At 43.8% G+C, this 19,511-nt stretch overlaps 1 protein-coding gene across 6 annotated transcripts in view; it reads right to left on the bottom strand.

Annotated features, from left to right (window-relative positions):
• Positions 1–18,908, bottom strand: part of MSI2 (musashi RNA binding protein 2) — a 234,591-nt gene extending 215,683 nt beyond the window's left edge. For all 6 annotated transcript variants that reach the window (XM_062592220.1, XM_062592221.1, XM_062592223.1 and 3 more), the window contains exons 1-5: positions 18,790–18,908; positions 18,591–18,631; positions 18,348–18,429; positions 18,029–18,113; positions 13,883–13,924 (exon numbers count right to left, since the gene is read on the bottom strand). In XM_062592220.1, coding sequence (XP_062448204.1) covers positions 13,883–13,924; positions 18,029–18,113; positions 18,348–18,429; positions 18,591–18,631; positions 18,790–18,851 — 312 coding nt within the window. In that variant the 5' untranslated portion in view covers positions 18,852–18,908. The remainder of the gene's footprint in view (positions 1–13,882; positions 13,925–18,028; positions 18,114–18,347; positions 18,430–18,590; positions 18,632–18,789) is intronic.
• Between the last annotated feature and the right edge of the window lie 603 nt (positions 18,909–19,511).

Here is a 19,511-nt window from a genome sequence, read left to right as displayed (position 1 = left end):
CAAAGCCCCTGGGGCTCTCCCGAAGCACAAACACACTGCGTTCTTAGAAGCCACAATAAAACACAATGATACTCCTCATTTCTACGGCTCTGCCTGCCAGAGGATCCCAAAGCACATGAATTATAGCTTCCAGCACGCCTGACAGAGGAGCCTGCAGCAGCGAGGGACAATTGTACAGTCTTTCGGAGACCCAGGTTGGGACCCAGAAGCACAGGCTACAATTTTCCCTTCTCTATAGACCTGCCATATCGACAAACTTGCTGCATATAGAAGGAAAGCACTTGCCCTACCTTGCAGGAGCAGAAGCGTGCTCAAAGCATGCGAGGTGCTCAGGACTACAGCACCTGTGGGCATTAACAGCAGCATTTTACAGCTATGGAAACAGAGGCTAAGGGCACCTCAGAATCAAGCATGGAGAACAACTCTCACTAGCTCCTGCTGCCTACTTCACAGCCTCCCATTCCCACACGGACTGACAAGCTCCTCAGCACCCATAGTCACGAGCAGCACACCCTAATGGGATGAGCCCAGTGTCTCACCACTGCTTTACGCTGCTACATCTACGCCCTCTCCAGGGAGCCTCCCCCAGAAGCTAAATCAAACCATGGTGAAGAGCTGTACTCTTTGCTTCCCTTTCTTGCCCCATCATATGACAGTAGTTCACTGCAGGCTTCGAAGCATTAGACAAGTGTCAGACGGACACACAACATTCGGGCAGCTCTTCCAGGCACTTGCCCCTTCATCTTAAACACTCTAGCCTGCCCCCCACATCTGTCTGTGTCCCCCTCGGTCAGACTCTGAACACCACCAGCATCATTCTTAGGATGCTTCAAATGTCCAGTGAAACCAGACCTATTCGGAACAACTGTTTCTAATAAGCCACTAGAAGCTACAAAAGCCTTTCGCAGAGGGTTTTCACGAGTGAATCACGCCCGTGTCTCAGCTCAGAACGACCACGGTGATGCAACAGTCAGGCAATCTTTGCACAGAGCTTCGTCACCTTGTGGGGACCAAAGAAAACGCAGTTACTCACCCAACAGAGAAGACACGCTGACCATGGCACAACCCGGACGTCAGCTTCTCTAGCCCCCATCTCTCCTCACACCACAAACAGGAAAGCCTGAAAATGCTCAGCACTGGGTACAGCTTCTAATTGCTGGAGAGGGGAGTTACTCAAAGCACCAGCAGTGGGTTTGGGATCACACACTTCGGAGACACAAGCTGCTTTCACTATTTTGTGTATTTCAGAACACAAGCTGCACTTGTTTTCCACATCCATAAAACAAGGCTGATGACAATCACTTACCTCATCTCCACACGATAAAATTAGGGGTAGATTTAAACCAATTTAAGACATAGTAGCAATTGAATCATTTATGAAAACAGTATGCTGATGTCTCCAGAAATCTAAGTCCCACAGGTTTTCAATTATATTTCAAATGGAGTTTTTCCAAGAACCATTTTTCCCCTTTACCACCATCTTGCTAAAGTTGAAGACCAAAAAACTCTCAAAACATCACTACCACATTTTTATTTCAAATGGAAGACAGGCAGGCAGGTGTCACTGAAAACCTCATTACCTACCTCTTCATGTATTGAGGCACTTTACTGTTTTCCATTTTTGTTTTAAACATGGCCTTAAGTGTACTAGGCAATTAGGAGCTTTGCCTTGACCTGCTCTAATGGAAGTCAGTGGTTAATTCCTGCTGACTTCAATGAAAGCAACGACAATCAACAGAGTAATTTAGAAGACACCACCAATAATGTACACAGTCAGTTATGGTTTTTACCTGGTCCTAACCTCAATATCAGAGTAAACCAAAGTAGATTTAGAAGTTTTGGATTCTCCTGCATCTGTTCAAAATAGCTGTCTGGGCCTCCACCTTCCACAAGTAACAAAAACCTACAATCAGTTTCACACTGAATAAGTGACTCCCCTATCCAAAGATCTGCTCATCCACAAATCTATTTTCTCCTTCACCTTAAGACCCAAACTCTGCCCCAGACTACACACGTATTGTTCATTTAGAGACATCGAGACTCCTGGCTTCTATCTCATTTCTTCCACTGACTCCCTGAGTAACCCTGAGCAACTGATTTCAATGAAAATTGAGTCAGAAATTGACTTCAGGCATTTAACGCACCTGCCAGAAAAACAAAAGAGCAAAGGGCAGAAGAGACAGCAAGCAGACCCTAGCAATGCTGACCTTGATCAAGTAAACTCAAGCCTCCTAAGCCTGTGCCAATCTTGGGACTGAATACTCAGCGCAAGATACCCAAGCTCTGCATGTACTGCTACTTTTATCACTCTGGCCACCAAACAGTAGAAGGTCTCTCATACAGCATTTCTCAGAGCAGAAAAGACTGAGAGGCCTCCTTACAAAACAGGCACCAGTTTACAATTCAGAAATGCCACATTAGATTTATTTGCTCAATTATACCTGTAGTGCAAGTTCTCCTTCCTCAGAGCAACATCATATCATGTACAAAACCCTTTAAAGTGCACAGCAAGGACACCAAAAACTACTAGTAAGTTAATACTATGACCAGCAAGCATCAGGAAGAGTCTTGCATACAGCAACCAAATTACCTTTTCCCCCTCTACCTCTCTACAGACCAGAGCACATTTTCATCCGCATAACTGGCAGCAATAATCAGGCCAAGCAATTCAGGACTTGCTCTCTGGTCTCTGTTCCACCTGAAGAAGTGCTTGGCAGCACCTATTTGTTTGCCTTGATCCAACGATTTGCAGTTCTCAGGAACACAAGACAAACAGGTGCTGCTGTTCTCCTCTCAGCTGGAGGAAATTTAAAGTGTTTCAAGGAAACAGACAGAGGCATCTCCGCAGATGAGGGACTGCACCTGCCAACACACCTAAAAACATTAAGAAACAGCAAAATTTCCTTTGGTCATCTCCACACAAGATTCTTACTCTGTCAACCATGTTCTTCCAGTTGTAGGCTAGATGAAATAAAGGTTGTTTCTGCAAGGACACTCATCTCTTTCCCCCCCCTGCACCTTTTTCCTTTTGCCATTATTTTCAAATGAACTGACACTAACTTTTCGCATGTTGTGAGAGATCAGGATTATGTAGCATCAGCTGAATAAAGCTCTGCACACACTCCCATCAGCTTCATATATTCAGATGACAGTGACAGGGGCTATAAAAGCACGAAGACATACTATCACAGCTTGTATCTGCAATTATAGTTCCAATAAGATTTCTTCATGATTCTTTAGCAGTAGTCTTTGGACAGGTAACAATTTTTTTAATCTAATTCTGTATTTTTTCTATTGTATTTTTCTATTTGCACACACACACACACTTGACTGAGAGGGAAGAGAAAAAGCCATACTAAAATATCTACCTATAAAACAGAGGCCTAGAAATCTAAACTGGCTTCTAATTAACCACAACTCCCCCCCCAAAAAAAACAAACAAACAAACAAACAAACAAACAAGAAATTAAAAAAAGAGGCCATGCTCACAGAATTTTGGGGGAATCTTCACTACAGAGGACCTTCAACTATCATTTTATTTCATCTGGAAAGTTAATAACAGAGGATGTGACCAGACTAAAATATGTAACATCTACATCTCACACAAGATGATCACAACTCCCTCTTCCTACACAACTTGCTGGGCACATCACATGCATAACCTGCTGCTGTGATCACAGTTCATGGGATTAGATGACTCAGAAATTTTAAGCATAAAGACACCGTAGCAGCAGGCCCTACAGCTCCTTTTCACCACCATCCATCCACCCTCGGGATCCTGGCCTGACTCCGCCAGGAAATCCCCGCTCCGCGGGCGGAGGGGGAACAGACGCGTACAATTACGATGCAACCCATCTCCAGTGCTGCGTTCCTCCGTGGAAGCGTGTCGGGACACACTCCTCACCTGTGCAAAACAACCACCGCAACCATCCCTCCACACTCCAACAGGGAGAAGTGACAGGCCACACAGAGAGAAACGGGCAGGGTCTTGCAGCACAAAGACGAAAGCCACGTTCCCGGAGCTGGATCGTAGGGGTGGCGGAGCGCCCAGCTCTGCGAGGACAAGTGGAGGCAGAGGGCCTCCAGGACACCTGCAGTTCAGCATGCTTCCTCTCCTCTCATTACTGAGGGCACCAGGATTGTCCCTGCGTTGCCACGCACTGCTGAGCGCATTTAAGACTACTGCCAGTCTCCCCCAAGCCTTTTAGCATTATTCACACCAGCACTTTACCCCACCCCCAAGCTAGTTTGTAGCTACCATGTGACAGGCATTAGCCATAATTCATGCTACAAACTACCTTTCACACACTGTGGTCTAGCATCCTTATCTCATTTCCCTGCTCCCCAACGCCTCGCCCCGCTGCAGCTATTAGGAAACCCTAGCATGCAGCAAGAACCTCAGGATGCAGCCCTGAACCTCCACCATACACTAAAGCACTGGCACTCTCACGCCTGGGCCCCCATAAGAATTTTCAATCAAGAATCAGTTAAAACTGAAAACCTCAGCTTAATCTCTCAAACAGAAATGACATTAAAGCCAGAGTATGATACTGCTTCATATTTCACATACTCCTTTTCCAACATCCAGGATGCCGTCAACATCTTCAAAACAGAGGAGATTGATTCCAAGTTTGGTACCCACAAGGTAAACTAACGATGTGTTTTCTGCCATGCTGAGATACTTTGGATAACCCCTTGACACTCTTTTTCCTGTAACACTTTGCCTCTTCAGGCTATGAGGTAGCCTTCTCCTCAGTATAAGGCCCAGCATAAAGCATCAGAACCTTATCTCATTTGGGCTCCCATGTGCTACTCCAGCAGACAAATCCTCTCCACTGAGTGCTAAGCTGTGCTTATCTTAGCAGTCAAACCCAACTGAGCACTGGTCCTGAGACATTATCATTACTGCACAGACAGCACAGAAGGTTGTGCAAGGGGCTATTTCACCAAGGACAATTTGAGCACTGAGTTCAAAATTTAGATGTGCTGTATATTCAGCAGACCACCCATCCAGGGCCACAGTTACAGAGCTGACTTACAGAAAGTGATTGGGGAGTAAGGTGAGCTGTCTAGTACAAAAAACACTAGCCAAATAAGGGAGGTGGGTGGGGACTAGTGCAAGAGAAGCTTATTCCATAGACTTTGGGGAGGGGAAAGAGCAAGGTGGATTAATTATGGATGCCATAGCCATGCAGAAATCCATATCTCTTACTGCAGTTGCTCCACTGAGCTGGTTTGGGATTGGCATGAGAGATCTGGAGGGATCTTCAGGGTACTGTAGAGATGATACAGTATCATTCAGTAACATGACAATTAGTAGCAACTCCCTGCCAAAGGGTGGAGTGCTAGCCCCAGTGTCCTCAGTAAATTCCTATTGTATTTTACATCTCAATAGCAACTTCAAATTTCTTTTCAGTGTTTTCTGTTCCTTTCCACAATTCACTGAGCACAAAGTGTTGCTACAGGCTTTGTAGGTCTGCCAAATACAACACCAGAAGTAGCCGCATTTCACCAGCGAATGAACATCTTTTATACTCATCTACAACACTTTGCAATCTTTTGGCAAAAGGATAAGCGTTCTGCACGTGTATTATGCTTATTGTTACAGCTTACACTTGGAACAGCAGCTACACATTTCTGAACATAAATGATCGATAATGTCACCAAATTGAAAAATATATATAAATTTCATTCTTTTAGCAGGCACTCCAGCAAAATCACAAGCAATGTCCCCTTCAGCATCAGCTTTTCCTATTACTGCAGCCAACAGAGCATCTTCCATTATTGCTAGATATTTGCAGCCAACAAGCTGCTGCCACCAAACAGGCCTCTAACTCGACCAACACTTCTTACTCCAGTAGCATTTACAGATGTTTGGGACAAACACTAAACTCCTTCTTGTAACCTCTTTACGCACTACCTTAAATCATCCTTCAAAACAATTCCTGAACAATGTTTATACAGACCTCTATTAACTCTGTCTAGTAGGCATTTTGTTTCCATCAGCATTCAAGGAGCTGAAAGTCCTGCTGGCACTTCACATCCCCTATTTCAAATACAACATCAAAATTGCAGAGCACTTTTTCACCCTATGCTCCTCAACTTCTCTATGATGCAAAACTGACCCACAGAACAACGTAAAGATCACCCTAGAGGCAGGAATACTAATACACAAAGAAATACAACATAAGTCTGCAGATATTTTAGAAGGAAGCAGTGAATCTTATTAAGCAACAGAGGAAATTGAAGGTTGCCACCTGAGATTTTAGGTCTCAACGTTTCACCACCTCTGGGCAAAAACAGTGTTCCCAGTGACCCGGGCTTGAACCACAAAGACTGAAGCTACACCAGAACTCAGCCCAAGGTCTCAGCCACCTGGATCCAACAGAAACAGCATAAAGGTCTTGCTCTAGTGGCATCTGACAGTTATATGACATACAGAGGAAAACAAAACCAACAGGACTTAAACAACTTTAAGCCCTGGGAACTACTTAATTCACTAGATATTAATTTCTTTCCCCCACCCCAGCATTTTCCCTCCCACCTGCCAGGCCACCTCATTACTGTCACTCTGCATCAGTTCTTGCTACAGCAGTTTTCTTGGACCTTTGCCCCTTTAGTCAGCTTGAAACCTCTTCCCTATTGTACATCAGAGTCAATGGGAAATTAATGCAAGTCCTTGCTGGGGGAGGGAAGGGCAGAGGCAATGACGCTTTCTGGTGCTGTCAGTACTCCTTTTCCTTCACCCTTCTTGCCCTACACACTTTACCAATATATCATGAAGCCTTGTTCAGATTTAAATTTTACTTGCTGAGGTCCCTGGAACTATTCACCATGCATAAAACTGCATAAATTGTGGCAGGGTAGGGTCCTTGCTTTATAGTAAGTTCCTAAAGTACAATCTTAATACTCAACTGCAGATGTCCTAGAAGGAAGAATAACTGAGTGGGATAGAAACAATTCTCAGCATCCTTAAAACTTTCTCTGCACTCAAATAAAATAATTGAAACATTTTCAACAGGAGAGCAGCAAAATGTCAAAGTTTAGAGGTAACTTATTAACATTGCATGTTGATCTGACTACAGAGATCCACATGAACTTCAAAATTACTCCACAAACCATGATTTCTACAGCAATAATATCTTAGAAACCTAACTCACACTGAACACTATTCATGTAATTTACAGAATTATTTCAGCAGCTAATACAAACAGAACATGCAATTACAGAGCTGAAGACTAAATTAAGCTCAGTCAATGACTTTTTTCTTTAAGAAGGTGGATGCTACACTGATCCAGCTTCATGCCTGGGACCGCCTTTTTTTTTTCTTTTTTCTTTCTTTTTTTTTTTTTTTTTTTTTTTTGAGGAAAGGGCAGACTAATTTGTTTTGAGAGACAGATCTTCTGGTAGAGGGGAAAAAACAGAGAGATGAAACTGGCTCTCTCTGGAAAAGAAGTGATGGAACTGACCATATACAAAGTACTGTCAAATACACAAAGTAATCTTTTAATCTTTCTCTGCTACAGGCTCCGCAGTTCAACAAAGCATTTAATAATGTCCTTTTAGTCCATCCTGATTCAGCAAAGCACTTACCCACATGCTTATGCCAACTTAAGTATATGCTTAAGTGCTTTTGCACAATAGGGACAGAGAAGACTCAGGCCCTGCAGATGAACCATTTTCAAAAACAAGCCAATTTTTTTCCCCAAGATGACTGGCTCTACTTACAGCTTCCCCTCCCTTTACAGCATGACCCAAAATGTGTTTAAAGAGAACACTCAAATACAATTGAAAAGTCAAATAACTACTAGGAACAGCAAAGACATCAATGTATGACTTAAGAGTTGTTCTCTTTCCTTCTCAATATATATTTTGATCTATATACACATCATGTTATCCTGTTTCAATAGCACCCTCCTCTAAAAATAAGTTAGAAGTTCCCTTAATGCTTTGGATTTCACAACATTTATGAGACTATCACCAGAGTCAACAGGCTAAAAAAAGAATCCATTAGCATTAACTGGCCTGTCACTGGCAGTGACAAATAAATGAATTTGATGGTTTTAGATCAGTCATTAGCAGACCTACCCCCGGGCTGATAAAGGCTCAGCACTTTGCAGACGAGATGTACTCAATCTGGAAGCAGAGAGGAAGGTACAAGGGTGTTAGTATGCTGCTCTCCTTCCATTTCCCCGATCTTTCCCCATTTCAGACCCCTTCCTGCCACATCCAAGCAGCAAGATCTTTGTGCAGGAACGTTACCTGATAGACAACATTAAAAAAAGTCTGATTAAAAAAAGAAAACAAGAAGACCAAATCACACAAGTGAAATGATGTTTCATTTTAATTTTCAGTTAGCACCAAGTCAAAGGGAAGGAAACTACATTAGACACAGGACTATTCTTAACAAAAAAAATGTCCTTAGGCAATCATAATGTAAAGATACACATTTTATACAAGTGCAAGATGGTCTCCAGGGATTGCGAACAATGTGAACGATCTTACCTCTATGGTTGGGGAGAAGAAATAAATGTTTACATCTCAAAAAAACCAAAAAAAAAAAAACAACAAAAAAAACCAAAAAAACAGCTCAAGTTCTGCTTCTGACAAAGCTCACTGTACGCCATAGAATACCTTGCACAGCCACGTTTTCCTCTGGCTGCCAGAACCAAAGAGCAGAGATCATGCCCTGCCTCAAACAGATCACAGACGCCAAAATCCTGAAAGCAAGGATAATGGGTTTTAAAACCCTGACCCACCACCGCCTGAAAAGACCTGCGTCAACTAGCCAAAACTGCATGCAACTCATCAACCTTTGCATTTGACTGCCTGCAGCCACAGGGAGACTCTTAGAATTTAAGAGTGGGTTACCCAGGACAAAGAATCCAAACACCAGCCATCAACCACCAAAAGAAGTCTTGAATGTCATCAGGGTTGGACTTCATATTACTCCTCGTGTAGAAGATACAATGAGATAAGGCACACATACACACATAGAAAATATATGCCCAATACCAAGGAAAGGAAATACTTCTTCTCTTACCACTTTCCAGACCTGTAAATGCAGAGGAATAAGAAAAAGAGGGGAAAGTAGGAAAAAAGTCTAACCTTGCTACTCTTTACAGCCTAGTTGGGGAAGAAAGAGTGGAAGGAAAGGAAGAATCCCAAATTCTAATCAGCATGTTCGGTTCACATTCTTTTCAAAAGACTTCAAAGTCTACCCTGTACTTAAAATGAGATAGGAAGTAGTGGGACTAACCTGGAGGAGTTTAGAGATAGAAGCAGGGGAGGAAACAAGCAACATACCTCTTGATTTTCAAGGTCCTCACTTCCTTTGGGATGAAACAGCTCTCTGTTACTCTGGCCTAGGCTTATCAAATATCCAAGGGACTTAGACACCTCACCCACAGTTAACTTAATTGGAATCACACATCCAAATCCACTAGTTAGCTTTAAAAATATATATATCCTAGGTTAGCTTGTGCATTACTCCAAGAGGGCACGCCCTCCTTTTACTGCTCTGGAATAGCCACCTGCACATGAGTTTAACAAAAAGCAACCTAAATGAAAGGAGAGTTGCTGATGCCCCACTTTTCCTGAAGAGGATGGAAATGAGGTGCACATCTGCACCTCTTCAGTCCACATGCCTGGCCAGACAAGAAGCCAGCTATTTCCACAGACAAGGTAGGGGTGATTTGCAGATTCACTAACTGATGGGAGCACAGAGATTCTATCAGTTAGTTATCAGTTCTGCACTGTCCTCTGTTTAAATAAAATACATGTAATAAAAACACTGGTATTCAGCATCACCCCATTTGACTATCAGACAAAAGGCTTCCCTCACCAAACAAAATTCATTTGCAGTTTTTAAGCAGATGATCACCGGTATACTCTAACGCATGTGGAGCGGATCCCAAACCAAACTATGCAGCCTTGAAAACAACAGTCTCTGCTCTGGGTTGTCAGTCGACATAACACCGAACACCTAGCACCCAGCGCACAGCCTGCTCCCACCCGAGCTATGGGAGCAGCTCCCTTTGCTAGCAGTGGTAGTTGGCTTGCCCTTTTTACTGAACAGCCGCTAAGAGGAATTACACAGATCACCGTCACAGGTCACATACACAATGCTGCTAAGTGCCACTGAACGCTACGGCAAGTAGTTCTGGACTGCTGACTTGCCAGAGCAATTCCCACCCGTGTGCGTTATGCCCCTGTAGTAAGTGCTGGGAAGAACAGGTTCTTCAGTCCTATCCTGCAGGAACTTAAGTAAAAAAAAAAATAAAATAAAATAAATAAAAAAAACCCCACACAACTCAGTGGGTAGCCTCATTAACTGTAAGCTTAGACTGGAGTTTTACCTGCCTGTTTCATACATTGCTTTGCACAAAGCATCTAAATTTCTGTATCACTAAGTCACACAAATATATCTTTGTGGCTAAAGAGCTTCTTCATGGACTGAGGCTGTTTCTACTCTTAAGGTTTATTAAAATAACAGTTTTTACTCTTAAGGTATTTATTAAAATAAGTAACAGTTCAAGAGAAAAAAATGCTTGTATTTGAAAATATCTAACAGACATGCTGAATTTGATAAAACTTTTCCAACTTAATATAGGAGATAATGCCAGAACTGATAGGCTGAGTATTAAAAACATAAATTATTGCAACCTTCAATATTCAAAAGGAAAGACAAAACTACTTTCCCCCCACCATCATGTCATTGCTGCTTTTTAAGATTTTTTTATGCCAGCAGAGCTATAATGATCAGCTATTACAGAGTTCCTTCCAGCATTTGGAAGTGAGAAAGATTTTTATCAAGCAACGGCAGCTGCGAGAACACTTATGTATATTCTTTTCATCTCACTGTTAGCCGTACACTAGAGCCTCAACAAGTTAAACCCCTGCAGCAAATTTCCTAAAACAATGGTTTCAAGTTATCCTAGACTTCACAAGAACAGGATTACACACCATAGTGTAATCTACTGGAGGCAATCACATAGGATTTTCTGCTAGGGTCATTTAAAAAAAAAAAAAAAAAAGAAAGTCTTCCATTACAACCTGTCACTTCTTGCTCAGTAACCAGTTTGCATCAGAGAGGTGTCAGATCTTGAAGATGCAGTTTAAGAAGCCTAAAAGAACATTTTACCAGAATTCAGTTTGAAAGGGGAAGACCACCCAATTTAAAAAAAAGAAAGTTTAATCAGAAAGGGAGAAGGAATAGACACAAATTACTATGCACACACAATGAAGCGAGCATGACCCCGCAGATCACGGCAAGCATGCGTGATCTGGCAAGAAGGTGAGCACAGCCCAAGAATTAGCAGAGCGGACCTCTGGCTGGCGGAGCCGCTGCCCACGAAAGAGTTAAGCATGCCGAGGCAGGTCAAAAGGCCTCTTGAAGGAAGGGGCTCAAGGAAAGCACTGCCAGAAGGTCTGTGTGAACTGCAACGGGGAACATTCACGCAGACCAGCTTCTCCCTCGGCACTCAGTTACAGCCAGCAGGGTAGAAAGCCAGGAAGACCACAGGGGAAAGAAAAAAAAAAAAAAATAAATCCACGTTTTGCTGAACACATCAGGAAGTAAGACTACCTAGAACGGGGGGGGGATCTCCTCATACCTAGAGACACAGAGACATTGTATTAAATGCTATTAATCTCCACAGACCCAAGCATTAGCTAGTTAATTGGACTAAAGTACAGTCACATTTTAACACTGAACGTTCACTATTCAACTGGGACATATGAACAGCTAAAGTCCAAAACCTTAATTCATTACATAATAGAAAAAACACACAAAAATCAGATTATAAAATGCAGGAAAGAATAATATGCCATAAACTGATATAAAATCTGTTCTTTATTGTATCTGGTTTTCTCCAATTTTGTGTTAAGCTCCTTTCAATCTTAAGGCTTTTCTTTTCCAACAGCAAAAAGCTGCTCCACAGAAATCTCAATACCTTAGAAAACAAGTGGGTGATGAGCAGAAACAGTCACTGTGCTGACCTCTCCGGAAAGAGTGAGCTCCTGCTTGGAGCAGGATCCAAATTACATCCCAGGATTCACCCCATGCTTGAAAGATGTCTGTTACTGAACACCCATCCCTCTTCCTCTGCCAAAAAAGTACTACTTGAAGAGAAACAAAATCCCCTTTGTAAAACCAACCTGATTTTGCATTCCTTAACATGAAAATTAATATATTAATATCCACAGCATAAGAAATGTTCTTTCTTTTAATTGTTTTAGAAGAAATTATATGGGACAGTAACAGCTGCATTGTAAGCATTAAACTTTTACAAAGACGCAGATAACTCTGGTTGAAGACAACTTAAAAATGCAAATAAGTCTTTAAAAAGTGTGTTGTTGCACTGTGACATCAGTCACAGTGCAAGATCATCTCCATAATTAAATTATGAAACTATTCAAAATTTTGGTAACTTTAGAAATGTATCTTAAAGGACAGCATTAATTCAACCACATAATCCAGACGACCAAAAACATACAAACCCTTTGCTTAGCACAGAAGCAAGTCAGCCACCTCATTATTCCCTAACTGGTTATTAGCTATGTCTGTGAAAACAAGAACCCTAAATACTTAACTATATTAGTTTGTTTTAAGATTCTCCAGGTAGGCTAGGGTTTTTTGGTGGGGGGAGTTTTTTTTGTTTTGTTTTCTTAAAAAAAAAATCACTAGCACCTCTCCTATTATATGCCTAGGCTTCCTAGATTACACAGTTTTTCCTGGATGCATGTTTTATACAGTAAAGTTACAGAGTTCCATGTGCTATTAAATTGCGTGCTCCCATAAGAAACCACATACAGTAAAATTAAGTTAAATTTGTTCCAGTAGTCTCATGCCATCAGATTGCAATCACTGTTCCCTATCTGCTCGCATCTACAACTTTGTATTTCTCTTTCCACTTTTCAAGAAGAATGCAGAAGCAACCCAAGATTATTACATGGTATACACCAGCTAAATTAAGTTCTTCCAATAGACACTCAAATAGAGAGAGATGAAAGTCAATAATAAAAGGGGTTTTTTCAGCCTTTGGCTTTCAAAAGGAAAAATCAAATACGACTAACTGCTCATTTAGATTTGAAAACTGATTTGTTGTTTTTGTTACAGACAGTTCTTAAAAAAGAACCATTTCTATTCCATAAACAGTTCCTCCAGAAGGAAGGACACCTAGCAGTATTTCAGGGTGAACATGCAGACAGAAGCTTCTCTGCACATGGCTCAAGTGTCTCTGTCCCAGTGTGAAAACTGGCCACGCTATAACAAGAGCACCATGGAAAAAGGTCACTTATCCAGCCAGCATTATCGGATAAGAGACTTAAAGCTCATTGTTTCACTGTTCTTGCAGAAGAATACCCTATGGTCTGAAGAGTTCAGTGCTTCATCAGAAACTTGCTATCTGATGTTTATTACTCTCCAGACACATCTCAGAAGTTACACAAAAGAAAACTTGCAAGCAATGAAGACAGATATATTCCCATCCATCACAACCGCAGAACTGAAAGCTCAGCTCAAAACAAGCCTGAAGTCTGCACTTAATCCAAATGCTCTTCATAAACACCATACAAAACATATTGCATAAAATAGTTTAACAAATGCAAGTAACACAGCAACAATCTCCCACTAGAAGTCTCTGCTTTTCAGCCAGTCACAACTGACCAAGACTCTGCAAGGAGATGGTTAAACTGAAGACACGTAATATCACACAAAGCAGCTCTCCTGTAGTTTCACAGCCATACGCTGATACCCTTAAGACGCCATGCACTCCAGCTTTAAAAGCTTTCATTGCCAATTCCCTGTTTGAAACCTGAACTGCCTGGCAACAATGATTCTCTGTGTGCCTAAAATCCTATTATCGATCCTCCTACTTACCTTAGGCTGTGCTCGTCGGGGAAATGCAACTTTAGGGTCAATCTGAGGAAAAAGAAAGGGGAAATCAACAAGATAGCTTTTGTTTTTTTATTTTTTTTTAATTGCTGAAATATTAATCCCTCATTTCTCAGGCTTATAATTCAGCACACTTTGTCATCTAGAACTACTCTGGAAGTGATGACTACAGAATGGAGTTGGTGTGGAGTCTACTTGATGGTGGCAGAGGGGTCTCTTCTGTACACCACCTACATGATCATCAGGGCTGCACTCTCCCTTGGTGCACAGGAAGCACTCTACTAGTCTCTGGGTGTTGCCTCTACAACCAAAACTGTAAGTTAAACATTATCTGCCTACTCTGAAGGTTGCGCAGAAAGACAGCCAGCATTCCTGATCAAGATCTTAACCTGTTGTTTTTGACACCTGCATCTTTGGTTAGGTTTTGGGTTACCTTGTTTTTGTTTTAATTTTCTATTTCACTTTTATTTTTCTACTTTGTTTTGTCAACTATGACTAGCAACACTACACAAAAAAAGAAATACAGAACACCAAAATTATAATTTCAATTAATTATTAAACCTACACAGTTAAAGGGACTACAAGATTATTCTTCATAACAACATCCCTAATTGATCTTGGATCCTTGGATACAAATTCCTCTGAAAGAACTTAGGTGAGCATCAAAACATTATGAAAAGGTTTTGAAGGGGAGGAGGGAGAGAGCGAGAGAAAATGTATGGGTATTTTAAACCAGAAGAAAACAAGTTATTAAAAAATAATAATAAAAAAAATCTTCCATGAAAAAGTCCCCTAAAGTGTACTTGAACTATGCTACCACAGAGACAAAAAGGAAAATAAAAAAAGAAAAAAGATCTGTTTTATCCCATGCCCCCTTATTTTAAGGTGCAGCACTGAGTCCCATTTCACTGCGCAAATCAAAAAGCACGTCCACTCTGCAATTCAAAACGCTAATTTTCCAGTTTCAGAAACAACTTCCACATAGGCCCTCTTTAAAAAAAGCAGTTGTTTTCTGCCATTCAAAAGAGTCACCTAAAAGCAAAAAGACACCACCAGAGGTGAATGGATATAAATAAAAATCCTAGCTTATAAACAAACATCTGTCTTAAATTATCATCGTTAAGAAGATTGTAACAGCATATCCCTATATTACTGATTTCACTTTTATTTTTCAGCAGCACTTGCACAGATATATTCTAAATAAAGACTCTGAGAAAGGATGTTTTAAAGGACTAAATTCTACTGTAACTGTGAAACTTTCAACTGTTTCCAGTGCATTCTTTAACTATTTAACAAACTTTAACCCCGATCACATTAAGGCATATCCAAATGTAGAGGCCTTATTTAATAGTTTGGGTTCTTTTTTTGTTGTTTTTTTTCCCCCCCACTTCAGGCTAACCCTGATTAGAAGGAGAGGTTTCCATTTGGTACTGTTATTCCTGTGGTGATGTCACTGATAGACAACCATGAAACAACCTTTAACTAGCAGTTTGACTCAACTAATATTTCAAAATTGAAAATAGCATGATCATTTGATGTGCAACAGAAATTAATTTTTCTACGTCAGATACAAATGTAGTATTTTTAAGACAATCCTGAGAAATGAGTGATTACACGCCACTTTATTGTTCAAAAAGCATAAAAAGGTCAAATTCTTTATCTAGAAAGCTAACCTTTTCAGAGATTAACATTATCTACAAATATATTCAGCACCAACTAGACATTTGTCTACCAGAGAAATACAACAGGTATGGATTTTCCATTGATAAACCAAAGGTAGAAGCAAATATGCATATTTCTACATTTGCTTTCAAAGTAGAAGTTTTCTCAATAAAGCAGAGTAAACTTCAGTCCCACCAGAATGACATTACTGCAACAATCCACTAGCAAAGTTGGAAGAGCTATTCAATTCTAAAGCAAAATACTCATATCTGAAGGTCAGTTCAAAGACCATCGGGTCCCTTGCATCACAGTAACAGCACTTCTTAAACAACTGAATTTTCCTTCACAAAAAACTTTCAGGTAATCATCATCAGCAATTTTAAGGCGAACACAAGCAATCAGCATGGCAGATCCATACCTTTTGCATATCCCTGTCAACTATTTGAATAATAACCAAAAAAAAAAAAAACTTCTACAAAAAAAAAATGAGTTAGTTAGGTACAATTCTACTTACTGTATCTACAAGTCCTCTAGGAAATGACTATAATACTATTTCTGATATGAATGGCCATTACCTAAACAAAGCTTTTAACGTAACTGTAAACAAGAGCGACGTTTCCATGCCAATACCCAACCGATCTGCCTCCTGTGCTGAACGTTGAAACAGAGTCAAATGCTATGTTATACTAAAGAACAGTTACTTTAATACGTCTAAAAATAAATGGCTGAAAGGGAACCTGGCTAGTTTTAAATTTTATTTTTAAGCTGTATTACCAATTCAAAGGTTGACTTCTTTTTTCATTGATTCAATCATTATCACATAATCAAAACTGAAGCAAATTTGTCCTGGTCTGGCTTTTCACCCTTCCCCCCAATAAAGACCAAGTTAATACATTGCAACGACTAAATTGTGATACAGAGAAGAGCTGGGAGAGGACATAATTATGGTTAGAAATATGACTGGGTGTCTTCGATTTATTTATTTAACTTTAATTCAAAATACTGTTTGCCTTTGCTCCCCCTACCTAAATTTATCTTTAAAAACACATATAGAACATAGCTGTACACAAAAAGTCTGTTAAGTTTAATCTCAGGAGCACAGCTGAATCAGTTATCTTACCATATCTGATTAAACCTAAAATCAAATTATTAAGGAATGTGAGAGCAGGGGCTACGTGTTGAGACAAGCCCAGCAGAATTTGTAGGTTGAATTAAAACACTAGATTCCACCTGCTTCTACAAAGGCTTTGGGCTTTGTGTTTTCAGATAAATTACATTTAAAATGATACACTCATGTTTGCTTCCTTAGCCTCCTCTGTTCTTCATTTAACTATATCCATCTCATAGACACAGGCACACAGAGAATGTACCAGCATTAAGAAAGGATTCCTCCAAACACCGTGCTCACGTTAAAATAAAGCATGTAGGCTCCAGAATACATACTATAAAAGACAGTTACAGCAACGAACACATTCGAGATGGTCAGCAAAAGCTCTCTGCCAGACAGTCAAACCAGTACGATCCTTCCCTTCCCAAAACATGACCCCCTTCATGCAGACCGATCAGTACCAAAGCAATAATGACCTCTACCAGTGTCCTTCCCCCTGCTCCAGGTTTGCTGAGGCTTAAAATCGAAACAAAGTGAGACACATGCACAAACTTCACCCTTTGCCATGGCCTTGACCACAGGGAGAGGAACAGGCCCTAGTGCTACACGCACACTCGATGCCTATTGTTTGACCCAATACCAAAAATGCAGTATCAGGTCAAGGGTTAATTTGTGTGGCCAAATAAAATAACATTCATTAAAAATGGATCCGCTGAATCTCTTTAGTATTTTCCTCGTATTATTGACAGGAGACCGAATGTAGCAAAAAAGCTTTGCAGAAGCAACAAACCAAGAATTCAGGAGTTGTGCTTCTGCAGCACCTCTACTCTTGAGCTCTCACGTAGTTATCTGTGAGATAATGCGTGTATTTCTTACACACCCCCCTGATCAACATCACAGGTGAGGGGATTTGCTCACGGAAAAAGAGAAGAAGAACGAGGAGGGAAAAAAAAAAAACAACAACAACAACAAAAATTAGAGGTGACACTAGAGGAAGCTTTCCAGATCTGACACTAAGTCATTGCCACCTCAAAACACACACCCCAAAAAAAAAAGTTCCCTGCAGGAAGCATTCTGCAGTGTAACACCAAAAAAGTTAGGTTTTACTCTACAATCTTTTCAATGTCACCGCTCAATAAAATATAAGGTGAGGGGAGGAGTCATCACTGGATATGGGTAAACTGGGATAAAAAAAAAAAAAAAAAAAAAGTTGCAGCTTTCTATAAATCAAAAGTGAACTCTGGAAAGGGGCAAGAAGAAGAATAAGCGAAACGAAACAAAGCCTGCAGGTTGGCGGAGCAGCCGCCGCTCGCGGCGGCCGGGCAGGGCTCGGCGCGGGGGAGCGCGCCGGGGCGACCTACCGTCTTGGAGTCCAGCTCGTGGTGGGGCTGCGCCAGCACCTTGTCCACGCTGGCCGGGTCGGCGAAGGTGACGAACCCGAAGCCTCTGCGGGCAGAGACAAAGGCGGGGGAGGCGATGGGGCGGCGGGGCAGGAACCGCCGGCGGCGAGTCCCCGACGGCGCGGCCGGTCCCTCCTTCTTGCTGCCCCCCCCCCCCCGCCCGCCCCGCCGCCCCCCGGCCCGGGGCTCGGGGGGGGGCGGGCGGCGGCGCCTCGCGCCCTGTGTCCCCGCGGGGCCGGGCCGGGCCGGGCCGGTGCCCCCGGCCCCCGCGGCGGTTTACCTGGAGCGCTTCGTGGTGGGGTCCCTCATGACCATACACTCTCTGATTTCTCCGAATTTGCTGAAATAGTCTCTAAGGCTGTCTGCGGGAGACACAGAGGAGGAGAGAGGCAGAGGGAGCACGGCGGCGCCGGGCCGGCGGGGGGGGGGGGCAGGCCGCGCCGGGACGGGCCGCGCCGAGCCGCGCCGGGCCGCGCCGCGCGTGGGGGCCCGCGCGTGGGGGCCGCGGCGGCGGCGCCCTTACCTGGTGAGGTCTGCCAGCTGAGGCCGCCGATGAACATCTTGCTGGAAGGAGAGAAGGGAGCGGAGCTCAGCGCCGGGGTGGGATCGGCCATTTTGACGGGGCACCTCACGGCGGCGCGGGGCGGCGCGGAGCGGCGCGGAGCGGAGCGGGGCGCGCAGCCCGCGCTCCGCGCTCCCCTCCCCGCCCTCCGCCGACTTACCCGGGGTCGTGCTGCGCGTCGCCGGGGCTCCCCGAGGTAGCCTGGCTCCCGTCCGCCTCCATGGCCGCGCGGAGCCCACAGTGATCCCGCGCCGAGCCGAGCGAGCGCCCCTGGAGAGACCCCCCGCCCGCCCCCCCGCGCCGCGCCGCGCCGCGCCGCTGCCGGCCCTCCTTTCGGCTTTATGCCTGCGCCCCGTCCCTTCCCCCCTCCTCCTCCTCCTCCTCCTCCTCCTCCTCCTCCTCCCGCGGCTACCGGAGGACCTCGCTGGAGAGAGGCGCTGGGGAAGCAGCCAGATCCGTCACACGTGGGATCGGCTTAGCTCAGCGCCGCGCCGCGCCGCGCCGCTCCTTCCCTCCCTCCCCCCGCCGCCATCCTCTCCTCCCTCCATCCCGCTCCCCGCGCGCCGCCCCCGCCCCCGCCCCCGCGCACGGGGGGGGGGGGGGGGGGGAGGGGGGAGGGGGCGGGGCCAGGGCCGCGCGACGTCAGCGCCGCGCGCCCCGCCCCCGCCGGGCCCGCGCGCGCGCGCAGGGAGCGGTGCGCGCAGCGCCGAGCACGGCCCGGCGCGGCCGGGAGCGCGCGGCGCCACGTGTGCAGCGCCGAGCACCGCCGGGCGGGCGGCGGGGCGGGGCGGGGCGGGGCGGAGCGCGGCGCCCGGCAGGGGAGGCCCGATGCGCCCCGCGGGGAAGGGCCGCCCTCTGGAAGGCCGGCGGAAGTCACAAACA

This window comes from Rhea pennata, chromosome 20, assembly GCF_028389875.1.
Source record: "Rhea pennata isolate bPtePen1 chromosome 20, bPtePen1.pri, whole genome shotgun sequence".
NCBI classification, from domain to species: Eukaryota; Metazoa; Chordata; class Aves; order Rheiformes; family Rheidae; genus Rhea; species Rhea pennata.
Note: the sequence above shows the minus strand (reverse complement) of the source record. Positions and strands in the feature narration are given on the sequence as shown.